This window comes from Hoplias malabaricus, chromosome 2, assembly GCF_029633855.1.
Source record: "Hoplias malabaricus isolate fHopMal1 chromosome 2, fHopMal1.hap1, whole genome shotgun sequence".
NCBI classification, from domain to species: Eukaryota; Metazoa; Chordata; class Actinopteri; order Characiformes; family Erythrinidae; genus Hoplias; species Hoplias malabaricus.
The window spans coordinates 25,994,080-26,007,053 of NC_089801.1; the positions used below are offsets into that span (position 1 = coordinate 25,994,080).

Below are 12,974 nucleotides of genomic sequence, written 5' to 3' on the forward strand. Positions count from 1 at the left end.
ATCTATAGACCATTGAAATAACATTTTACCGGCAATGGCCACAATTTCTTCTTCTGCCTGAGTTCACCTCTCTGCGTTACTTCATTTGGTGTAACTCCATATAAGAATCATTCATTCATTCATTGTCTGTAACCCTTATCCAGTTCAGGGTCGCGGTGGGTCCAGAGCCTACCTGGAATCTTTGGGCGCAAGGCGGGAATACACCCTGGAGGGGGCGCCAGTCCTTCACAGGGCAACACACACACACACATTCACTCACACACTCACACCTACGGACACTTTTGAGTCAGCAATCCACCTCCCAACGTGTGTTTTTGGACTGTGGGAGGAAACCCATGCGGAAACCCAGAGGAAGGGTGTCTAGAAAAAATTTGACATGAATTTCAGTAAGCTGTAACTTCGTACAGATGTCCTGTCCTGTACTATGCTGTCCTATGCTAACACAGGTGTTCGAAATCCCATACAGAGCTATATGGAAGCATATCAGTATGAAAATTAAATTAAAGGGGAAACTGTGCAATAACGTTATCACACAAATGCGCTGTAACAGCAGCAGAGCAAATAGTACTTGGGCACCACCCGCTGTAAGCGACTCAATAATTATATTCAGAAAATGCTGTAGTCCTTTTTTAAAACACGAATTCCGAAGAATATAACAAAGATATTGTAGGGCAACATGTATAGGAAAGTTATATCTAAGTTATACCTATGTATGATCAGTTCCTCAGTGTATTCGGTTAGAATGCTGCATTAGTTATCTGACTAAAATCATGTATATTTACAGCGAAAAGACTTTGTCACATCAGGAAAGTTCAAGACGTATCAAGTTTTATTGCAACTGACTGTTAGGGGTTTGATGTGTTCTCCCTGTGTCTACGTGGGTTTCCTCCCAGTGCTCCAGTTTCCTGACATTGTCCAAAAACACATGTTTTTAGGTGGGTTAGCTACTCCAAAGTGTCTATAGGTGTGAGTGTGTGTCACTCTGTGAAGGACTGGAGCCCCCTCCAGGGTGTGGTCCCACTTTGTACCCAGTGATTCTGGGTAGGCCGAGGACCCACCGTGACCCTGAACTAGATAAGGGTTACAGATAATGAATGAATGAATGAATGAATGCCTTGTTTTCCTGCCAGTTGTAGGATTGAATCAGTGACCTTTCAGCTCCAAGCTTGCTTCTTGAACCATTAGGCCATGGCTGTTAATTAGCTCATTGCATTAGGTGTGTTGGTAATCAGAGATAAAATATGCAGGGCCAGGATTCAGAACTGCTGCTCTTACAATTTTAACTACTCAAAAGCTTTGCCTATTTTGCGCTGAATCATTTCTTTATATGCTAAGCTTTAATATCAGTCACATCAATCAACATGGGCAAAGATACAAACACTCAGGACGCTCACAAAAACACAAACTTTGCAGAGTTTAAGTTAATTTATTTACGTTTACATCTACCGGACTTTTAAAAAGCCAAAAGTACTTCATAGGCAGGGTCCCTTGGAGAGGACAATTCATTCTGTATTAGCAACATGATTATAACTTAGTCCAGACACTTCAGCTCAGGTCCATACATTCACAATTTGAAATTCATAAATAAAATCTCTCTATCGCTCTCTCTCACACACACACACTTACATATAACACAGAGACACACCAGGTGGCTTCTTGTGCTGTGAAAGTTCTTTCCCAAATTAATCTGAATGCTGTGGTCACCAACAAAACAGATAATACAGAGAAAGTTTAAGTTCCTGAACATGAGCTGGTTTTAGCTTTAAACAGGAGGCATTTACATGTAACTCCTTTTGTCGTTGTGAATATCTGAGTCAAAAACTAGCATTTAAGGTTATTTTTTGTAGAGCAGCATTGGGCTTGTCATTCGGTGTGCTCGAACTACTCAGCATAACATATGCAAATATCTCATAAAACCATTGGGAATTAATGTAACGACTAATGTAGGGGCTAAATAACATGATCATGATATTTGGCTTCCTAGAAGTCATGCTATCCTGGCTTTCTTCAGCATTAACTATAAAAATATTCAGCCAGCCTCATGTATCCCCTTCAAAACTCTTGTAGATCCTCAACAGCTCCTCCCACCTTTAAGATACGCCATGATAAGGGGCTTACCTTGTCTTTTAACTGGAAAATCAAATAAGAGGTAAATAGGCATGTTCCCAAGTTTGGGTCAGACTGCTCTTTTAAAGGTCACTCACCCAAATAATGTGAAGTTATTTGTACAAACTGAACATAGTGTTAGTAAATTAAAATTAGTGGCGTCATAGCAACTGGCAAATAGGAATGGTGAGCTCCAAAGAGTGCATAGAATTATCTGTATACAAGCGTACACGTGCACACAAACGCACACACACAAAGTTCTGCTTATGAGAGGTAGTGTTCCAGTTTCTGCCTTTTTCCAGGAGGAGTGTGTTTAATAATCCCCATCCAAGGGATTGATGAGACAACGAAGCCCTTTTATGGAAGCTCGTTTTTGGGCTAGGCTTCAAAATTAAATCCTAGGCTTCTCACAATAAGCCACAATGCAGTCTGTCGACGCGTTTGTTCCACAAGCTTTTAAAATAATCCCAGGTTGCAACTTGAAAACATAGGTCTCCGGTGTTGACCTGAGAAGGATGGGTTCCACTTTTGAGTCCCGGTTCCTCTCATGGTTTCTTTCTCTTGCTCTGAGGGAGTTTTTTCCCGTCACAATCACCCTTGGCTTGCTCATAGGAGGCTCGGACCCGGATCTCTGTAAAGCTGCTTTGTGACAACATTCGTTGTGAAAAGTGCTATATAAATAAAACAAAAATGGACTGAAGTTCAGTCCCAGCATTTGGCCTCCCCAGTGGCTGAGGCTATATTATCCCATGACAGCCAAAAGCCATAAAGTCCCAGGCTTTACTGCCCATCTTTCTGCCAAGGTCAGGCCTGGTCACTTCACATACGTGAGGAGTTACTGAGCTCATAGAACAGCACATAGGCATCGCTGCTGTGCACCTGGCTAGATGACATGGGACTTACCCTGCAGAGAGAGAGAGAGAGAGAGAGAGAGAAAGTGGGGTGGTTAAAGGGAGGGAGAGAGAAAGAGTGTGCTGAACTGCAGTTTGCCCATAATAACATTTAAAGTGATTGTTCAAATGTAGCATCCCCTTTTCTCCTAATGTGATCTATCAGACATCAAAATGACTTAGAGTTTGTTGCTTGATTTGATATTATGACCTGAAAAATTGCCTCTGAACAAAAAGCAAAGTTTTGTTGTTCACGTTACCTGGAGTCATTGTACGTGTACCACTCCCCTGTGGACGGATTGCGGCAATATGCGGTGTAATGCCCACCCAGAGTGGTCCCCGTGTGATTGGACACTGCATACAGGTTATAGATGGCATTCACTAGAGATAAGAAATGAAAAAGCAAATGAGATAGAAAGTAAGATTAGATTCAGTTCATAACTTTCAGTACACATTTCTTATTTTTTACTGGAAGTAAATGTAAGATTTTTTTTCAAGTAGGTAGGACCATCACACTCATCCATTCATCAAGAAATGTCCACCTAAATAATGTATCCAGAGTTTTCAAATTATGTCAAATTTTGTATTCCCTTCCATACTGCATTGTGTATTACTGCAATTCAGGTCTCTTCTGTTCAGTAGAAGGTTGAAAGGAAAAGTGACTATGACTTACTGCTGTTGTCTGAGGCAAACTCCCGCAGATCCAGCTCTTTAATTGGGAAATTGACAAAGGTGGACAATTTGGCGGTTTTGATACGTGCTTCAGAGAAACGTTTCAGATCTGATCAGCTGAAGAGTTAAGATGCAATACACACAAATAAATGTATATACAGTAAATTCGTTTACTTGGGGAACAATAAAAAATATACTTAAATGTAAACACTGTTTCCAGAGGGATTTTCTTTTTGTAAAGTGCAATTTAAAAAAAATAAAATACAAAGTTTTCCAGTGTTTTGGCTGACCAACTTGATTGTACTTTGTAAACATAATCAAATTTGGAAAAAAAAAAAAAAAGTTTGGGACAGAAGCATGTTTACCATGTGTTACACAACCTTTGATCCCAACTCTACAAATGGTGGAAGTGTTGTCCATGGATTTTCTGCCCATTTTTGCTTGAGACAGGATATCAGCTGCTCAAAAATCCATGTCTGATATTATCTCATTCTCATCTTTGATGTGCTATAGGAGATACATCTGGACTGCATGCACAGCAGTAAAGCACATGCAATCTCTCTATGAATCAATGCTGTTATAGCATTTACAGAACTAGGCTTGGTGTTATTTTGCTGAAATAACCATGTATTTCCCAGAAAAGATCCAAATACCAATGAAACCTTATCACATATGCCACCCAGTATATCATCCCCCATGCACGGGGCACTGATGCACCCTCATATTATGACTTTTGCACCTTTTCCTGATGACACTGTGGATGGTCCCTATCATAACTGGAAAAATTCACACTTTATGACAATAGTTTGGTAAAAAGGATACGAAGCACCAGGACTTTGGGGAATTTCTGGATAGAGAATTTCTTTGTGCATTTCCGCCTGGCTTTACACCTTTGACATGTCTGTGTGAGAGAGAAAATTAATACAGTAACTGTATTAATACAAGCTTAAACTTAAAAACAAAACATTAGCCTTTTTTTTTGCAATAACATCTGCAAAAAGCACAAACACTTACTGGTTTTTCATTGCCATCCAGAACATCTTCCTTTGTGAACAGTCGAAAGCAGTCAATCAAAGACACCTCTCCAGAGCTCTGCAGCACAAAAATACTGCAGTTACAAAAACTCCCCAAACACATGCAACACTGACATATATTGTGTATGGCTGAGTACATTTATGCAGGTACCTTGAATATAGGTAGAGAAAGATCCCAAAATGGATCAAATACAGTCGAGCAGAAGCCACAGTCGCTGCAGGTCAGAGAGCTTTTCAACTGGCCTACAAAGAGATCTGTTGAAAAAACAAACAAACATCATCATCATCATCATCATCATCATCTATATAAACAACATGAAAGAACTAATTTTAATTAGTTTTTAAAGTCATTAAGTGGAATGAATGACAATGTAATTAAAAAGTTCATTCATACAAAAGATTTGATCCAGCCCAAAAAACATTATGAATTCTTATAATAAACAGATGTACGATCATTTAAAAATGTATTTATTTATTTGAGGGGACATTGTTAACAGATATGACTTTGGTGAAGTATTTACAACATTTTTATACAATATAAACAGTACAGTTTGCTTTTAAGATAGTTTAAAGTTTGAAAATAGCCTAATCACTTTATTTTGGCTAAAAATAAGTAAAAATGTTACTGAATATTACACTAATATTTTGGAGACAGTTCCAATATTTTTAAGTAATATATTAACATACTTAATATATTAAGTTACCACCCTCAAGCTAACAATGCAGCAGTGCAGGTCACTCACCCACTACTTTACTGTCTTCTCTCTCCAGGTACTTGTTCCACATTCTCTTGGCTTTCTCATCATCCCTGAGGAGGCACACACACAAACTTCAAAATAAGATAAGAAAATTTTACCACAAAACATGTAGAGCTTCATGTCTGAAACAGAACAGAAGGAAGTATAAGGTATTCTTACGAGAGATGGTCAAAGTCCTCCACAGGTACTCTAGGCCTGACTGAAACCCGGTTCACTTCATTGTGAAGTCCGTCTAGGAGGAAGCGAAGGAACTCTTGAGCATCCTGTTGACTGAAAAAGTGCATGACAGATACAGACAAAAAGAAAGGACGAATGAGAGATGGAGAATAATTTTTTTTGGTATTTACAGACTGACAGCTGGGTAATGAATAATTTCAATGGAACCATGGTTAATAAAAAAAAAGCATACTAATATCTTCCTAACTTCGCTTCAATCAGATAATACATTCCAGTGGGAGAAAAGATTCCTCACTTTAATCCAGTGACAGTGTGAAAGTATTTGTAGTTTTTACAAATATAATTATAACTTTCTAACATAAAAACCTCTTGAAATTACTTTGAATTTATGGAAAAATCTAGACTCTAACTTTCCAGTCAGGGATATCTGTGGTACTTTGAGAAGCAGTTAAATCCATTAGACAGTTAGACATCTTGAGAAATGACTGTAGGTTACACCTGCTATAACTTACTTGTATCCTACAAATCGGGGAGCATACTTCTGGATTTGAATTTTGAAATCAGAAGGGCTGATGGCTTCATTGCTCGCTGATGTCCACAGAGTCTGAGTGAGCTTGGCAAACTCTGAAACACACAAAAATCACACCAGTCAGAAAAGTGACACCAGTAGGAAAGTGAAATATGAAGAATGTCTGAGGCCTATTCAGCCAGAAAGAGTCCCGGCAAAAGGGATCTGTACACTTTAAATCCAGCTCACAGTGTCTTACCTTCCATAAGAGCTGCACTAGCCTTGCAGTTGTTGTTGAGGTCGGTACGGTGGCTGTTCTGCAAACAATAGTCCCGCAGGTCATGAGTGTTGCTTAGACACTGCAGGATGGAGTTCATGAAACACTGCAGATAAGAGAGTCAGAGTCAGGCAACATTTTCCATGCCAACTTTTTATATTAAATTAGATTTTAGCTTTTGATGATTCTTACTCACAGTGTTCCCCAGGTTCCTCAGGCCTACAAGTCCCTGAGCATTCTTGGAGTTCTGTGAGAGAGAACACATAGAGAAATTTGTAAGACTAATGAAAATAAAAGGGCAGTTTTTTACAGTAAATCATATATTAGGAACAAAACAAAAATCTGAGGACTCATAAAATTAATAAAAAATAACAAACAAGTAAAATAATAAAATAACAAATAAAAAGTTAAAATAATTTAAATATATGTTAGACAAAAAAAATTAAATGTGAAAGGTAATAGTTCAATTTTTCTGATGCATAAAAATTAAAAAATGCTGCTTCCACTCCACTGAATTATTTGGAACATACAGAAATAGACCATGCATAATGTATGATGGTGCTAGTCCATTTAATGCTTTAAAAACGAGTAGCAGTACTTTCAAACCTGCACTAAAATATACTGGTAGCAAGTTGTAATGATGCTAGAATTGCTGTTGTGGGTTCTCTCTTATGTGACACTATTAACACATTGGCTGCAATATACTGGATGTGCTGCAGTCATGTTTTTTCACAGCACAGTAAACAGTGAGATGCAGTAGTCAGTCGGTGAAAATATACAAGCATGCAGCTGTTTGCTTGTGTTAACATTACTCTGTATGGTGCTAAGAAATGTTTCTCAAGTAAACAAAAAGCAGATGTAGTAACACACATTCCTTTCCGCCTGTTTAGCCCATCCTTACTTCCCAATATTTGCATATTATTTTTTCTCTACTTGCAGTGGTCTCAACAGACAATTTCTGTTTTATCTTCATTAAGTTTACATTAATTTCTGTTAATTCAGTTAATGATATTAGCTATGCAGTGTGTGAAGGAGAACAATAATGCTGTCTGGGTTGACAGATATGTAAAACATAGTTATCTACAAAGGACACACACACACATCATTTCTGGAAACATATTTGTGTTCTTTGTCAGACTGATCAGATCCTGCCCTTCCATCAAAACAGGGCCAAAAATCAAAAGTAAGAAGCTTTTGGACCTGAAAGTGAGACTGAGAAACACAGAACTGAGAAAACGCAGAAATTAGAAAAGATTATTTATGAATGTAAATACAAAATGGTTGATTAAACGCTGAAATATTATGTTTAAAAAGTTGACTGGGCAAGAAAAGACCAATAAATGTGTGATTTGCGTAATACCACAAAAAGAAAAAAAATGTTATTTGGCAACAGGTGAGCGTCATGATTGGGTTTTATATGAGTATCTCGGAGAGGACAAGTCTTTAAGAAATAAAGATGGGGAGGGCTTTTGCAAATCACAGACAAATCAAACAATTAAGGAATAATTTTTCTCAACTTAAAATAACTTGGGCATTTAATGACATTCAAGACTTCAGACTATCCCACAAAAACAAAGGACAAGGCCCAAAACCAGCACAGGCTGGCTGTGATATGCAGGCCCTCAAGTGCAATTGAATCAAATAACAGGCAGGTTTTTCCTCATGTGAAGTGGTTTTCTCCACAAGTGATTTTTAAATTATACATGACACCACGAGATATTAAGTGTCCAAGAAGCGTGCTCAGTAACGTGGACACCCTGGAACTCAAAGTTGGTGACACTTGTTGATCTTTGACCTTTTTGGTCACTGGAGGAGCACCATGCTGCCAGATCACTGTAGACTGATCCATCATTGTGGTTGATGTGGCCAACCACTGTGGTCTCGTCAGCAAACTTGACAGTGATGCAAAGGTACACAGTCATGGGTAAACAGGGAAAAGAGCAGCGGGCTGAGCACACAGACCTGTGGCACACCAGTGTTCATAATGATGCTGGAGGACATGTGATTCCTCAGCCTCATAGGCTGTGATGCGTTTGTTAGAAAGTGCACATAATTGTGCGAGTTCCCAAGTCGGCAAGCTTGGTGACCAACCTTGTAGGGATGACTGTATTAAAGGCAGAGTTGAAGTCAATGAACAGCATCCAGACGTAGGTAAAGTAAAATGAACAGCTGTGAACATGTGTGGACAGCAGCCTGGTCTGCTTTCTAATGTTTTAGGAAATCTGGTTCATAATATTTGAATAGTTAATAGTGTTAAGTAATTCTCTATAAATACTTACATTAGTTTTTCTCCGCTTATTGGCTTTGATTTGAGGAACACTCACATTTTTATTTAACTGTTGACATTATAAAACATTGTCATCTACAGAAGTATGCAACAAAATTGTTTTAGCTTTACTGAAAACATTTGTTACAAATTGTGTACTCCTACAAAGCATAACACGACTCCTGCCTGGTGGAGTTGATGCAGTGCTGATGAGTTTACAGTGTGGCCCTTAGTCACACAGCTGAGTCACTCAATACAATCAACAGTGACAGCGTGAGGCCCTCACACCTCCACGCTAACCACATGCGAGTGCCTCTGGCAACTACACCTTGACACATGCTATCACTGCTAAATGAGAGCTGGCCAAGCTGAGCAGGTTTATTCTCTTCTTCAGCCCAGGATGTGTTTGTGTATAGGACGAGGCTCTCGTTGATGAGTCAGCTGCTGGTTCTCATGGGCGCTGCTAAAACTGTGCTATGCCAGAACCTGAGAATGGTTTCTTTCGGCAGCCAGTTGTCAGTGGCGTGGAGCATTGCTGCTGCGAAGGGCAATAGGGAAGCATGACTACATCTCTAACGGCACTGGTTGGCAGGGGTGGAAGAACATTGTCTCCCTAAACTTAGATTTTGGATGGAATGGCATAGGCACAAACGTAACTGAAAGCAGTCTTGCGGTACCAGCAGGCCACACACACTGGAAAACACAGAGCCAATCAAGCATCTGCACAAGTGCTCATCAAGCTAACAAAACTATACCACTTATGCCCAAGAGCTAAACATATATATATAAAAAAAAAACAACACGCTGTATATTACATTGATCTAAAAACAAAAATATTTACCCTCTCTGTTGGCAGAATAACAGCATGAGCCCTGTTTGAGCAGTAAATAAATGTATACACTATTATTTAAATAAATAATAAAAATATTCACCAAGTATATTTACACATACACAGATCAGACAAAACATTACGAATATTTACTTGTTTCTAAATTCATTTTCCATTCTCTCAGCACCGCCGACCATACTGGAGCACTTTGTAGTTTATCAGTAACAGAGTGTAGTCCATATGTTGTTTTGCATACTTTGCTTGACCCCTTTCACCCTGTTCTTCGATAGTCAGGACCCCCACAGAAGAAGGTATGATTTGGTGGATCATTATTAGTGCAGTGACAAGGTGGTGGTGTGTTAATGTGTGTTGCGTTGGTAAGAGGAGCAGACACAGAGTGTGCTAGACTAAGATCCAACCAAAAATGTCCTGTTCTGTGGTCATGACCTTTGAAGTACAGGGAGAAAGGGGGAAAACAGATTATAAAAGAGCCACATATGGAGTACAGTCTGTAATTACACCACAAAGTGCCCTTGTACAGCCAGTGGAGCTGAGAGAATTGACTGAGTATAGAAATAAGGAATTGAGAATAATGTTATGGTTGATCAGTGTATTCATTCACAATTAAAATAATACTGGTGTACAATTATACTACTAATAATAACAGTAATAATAACGAGAGTGATCTGAGATGTGACAGATGAATGAATGAATGAATAGCTTGATGGACAATTGCATGAAACAGATCAATTAATAAGTTAATTGGGTTCATATACGCGTGTAGTAAAGGACACTCTGTGATTCTAGGAACGTGTCAGTAATTTCTTATCTCACACTCTACTGATGAAGCACATTCTCCCAGAAGTGAGCAGATTAGCTGGCCTCTGTGCCTGCATTATGCAAGTGTGCTGTTATTTTTCCACACATATGAGTCAAAGCCCAGGCGTTTATGCCATTTTAAGTGCTTTTATAACTAGAGCACTCAAAGGCACATTGGGTTACTGTCTACACCACACTGACACGCTTGCTAATCAAAGACCAAACATATCCTAATTACTGCAAACCTTGATAAAAGTGCAGCGTTGCATAAGCTGCAGTGGCATGCTAGTTTAACTGGCCGTGTCAAACTTTGACCTTTGAATCTAATACGTGTTTGATAAGGTTTATCTGATACATTGGATAGCACTTGAAGTCTATTATACCTGTGGAGTGCTCAGTATGAGAACTACCACAATGCTTAATTCATAGTGGTCCTAACTCCTATGTGGCTATGTTGGTCTGCAGAGCCCCCATTTTATGAGTGAATGGACAGGTGCAAGGACCGGACTGGGAAATGTTCATCTATATTTAGCTGACACAACTATATACAGCACAATAGACTGCTAACAGTTATGTACAGACACTTGTTTCAGTAAACGATCAGTGTACTGAGCAGCAGGCGGCGCCAGATTCACTACGATAAAGTGTTATGCAATTAAAGTCGGGCTGCAAGCTTTTGGTGAGACGCTCAGCAGAAAAGCTCGTCTTATCTGACCCAGGTCATTCACGCGATATCAGTTATCACACATTTTTCCGTCGAGAAACTGAACATCCAGATAAGTATAATCTCAGTCACAAAGACGACACATTTTACAAGTTTGTAATCTCAATGACATCTCAGAGATATATTCGATTGCTCACCAAACTATCTGAGACTTTTCAGGATTAATAAGATACTGAAATCAACAATTTTCCACTTGACTCCAGACTGCTATCGACTATAATACAACTGTTAATACAAGTGCAGTATACACATTTGTATTATACAGAATATCTCAGACACAAACATAAACTCTACAGTACTACTCTTATATTTAGCTAAATCATAATTCCTCTCCCAATTTATTATTACTGTTATAGCTACTTAGGCGGTATTTATTTTCCACCTGTACTCATACAAACCCCGTCCCTCCGGTGCTGCGATTGGCTGCTGCGTCAACCACAACAGCAAACATTCAACACTACATTCCCACTGTTTTTTTCCAATTAACCATTCGTCTGTTCCGTCTCACGCTTCTAATTTCATCTTTTTGCGTGAACCATTTAAACCATTACCGCTGGCTACAGTGTAACTGTAATACACGGACATGTGGTTGAATTATATTAATTCGGGCTGTGTCTCATTGGCTATTGTGTTTAATAAAAATACACCTTACAGACTATTGATGTTAACCGCTATTAGACAATCCCCAAACATGTCAAGACTACTCCAGCACAACAAGTTTTTATTAAATATTACTGCAGAAAACACCTTTTTCTAGACTACTACTACTGTGTAACACATCTTAACAAACGGCAAAATCCACTAATGTACCACAGTGGTCTTGCACAGCACCAGACACAAGAACAGACCATAAAATACAACCAAAAGACTACAATATAACGTCTTAGCAACTTTGTTACACACCAACGCGTGTTGTCGGCCAGTAGTAGGGCACGAGGGGCGGGAAGTGGCGGAATACGGGTAGTTAGAAACCCCACCAGTTCGAGGCTCACCTTGGCTTGGTTGATGAGAAGTCCCACGAATGTGGACACGAGCATGGAGCGGGACACCGGCGGACTCTTCCTTCGCGGCGGTTTGCTAAATGGCAGCATGGCCGCCGGCGGCTCCTCCGGCACCGTAACCGCGTAAGACTGTCGGGCGCTCGGCATCACCGCTGTTCTCGAGGTCGCGTCGTATACCGCTTTTTCAACCGATACGCCGTCGCTAACGTGCCGCCCGCCCTAAGCCCGTCAGCTGCTCGGTAAAGACGTCCTTGAAGTCTGGTCGCGGGGCTTTTGCATCCATAGAGCGTACGAACGGGTCACGTTGAATTCATATATACATTAAAAGTTATATGTAGACTGTCGAGATAAACTCATCAGGCTCCGCGTCCAGGAGTTCGCTGTAGTCGCTGTCAGCACAGTTCTCCTGCAGGTGGCATTCCGGGTGGATTCTCGCTTCGGATACACGGAGCGGTACGTTGAACCTGAAGCGGCTGTGTGAATGGTATTAAGCTCTTGGTCCCTTTCTCTTTTCACTCCACTGTACCACCCCCCTACACACACACACACACACACACTCACTCACCCCCCACACACACACACACACTCACTCACCCCCCACACACACACTCACACTCACTCACTCACCCCCCACACACGAGCTGACGTCACGAAGAGCCCTTCCCACGTTCAGGGAGGAGGACAATTCGGAGCTCTCGGGACGGAGGATGATTTTATGGGTTTAAACGCTTGGGCAACACGTGACGCTCGTGTGCTTTATACATTCCCCTATCGCCTCCTTCAGATTATGAATGAAAGTAATGGGGGGAAATGGCTGACTGTGAGAGTTACTGTAATGTATAAGCAGGAGAGATAGGTTAATCGTTATTAACTGTATAAGATATCTGTCAAAATTCTCAATAAACAGAGTATG

The 12,974-nt window shown here is 40.0% G+C and overlaps 1 protein-coding gene across 1 annotated transcript; it reads right to left on the minus strand.

Annotated features, from left to right (window-relative positions):
• Window positions 1-1,416: 1,416 nt before the first annotated feature.
• Window positions 1,417-12,590, minus strand: LOC136686305 (ubiquitin carboxyl-terminal hydrolase 2-like). Its single transcript, XM_066659990.1, has 12 exons — window positions 12,053-12,590; window positions 6,619-6,669; window positions 6,405-6,528; window positions 6,150-6,261; window positions 5,620-5,730; window positions 5,446-5,510; window positions 4,854-4,957; window positions 4,683-4,760; window positions 4,491-4,569; window positions 3,670-3,777; window positions 3,257-3,377; window positions 1,417-3,010 (listed from the first exon to the last, which is right to left on the minus strand). Exons 1-12 carry the CDS (start codon window positions 12,206-12,208, stop codon window positions 2,926-2,928), a joined length of 1,194 nt encoding a protein of 397 aa, XP_066516087.1. The 5' UTR covers window positions 12,209-12,590; the 3' UTR covers window positions 1,417-2,925.
• Window positions 12,591-12,974: the final 384 nt, after the last annotated feature.

Excerpts from the sequence above, each read along its gene's own strand:
- LOC136686305 (XM_066659990.1), bottom strand. The coding sequence starts at position 12,208 with ATGCCGAGCGCCCGACAGTCTTACGCGGTTACGGTGCCGGAGGAGCCG. Across the intron at positions 6,262-6,404 it reads TAGTGCAGCTCTTATGGAAG|AGTTTGCCAAGCTCACTCAG; the intron begins GTAAGACACTGT and ends TGTGTGTTTCAG. Across the intron at positions 4,958-5,445 it reads AGAAGACAGTAAAGTAGTGG|ATCTCTTTGTAGGCCAGTTG; the intron begins GTGAGTGACCTG and ends TTTTTTCAACAG.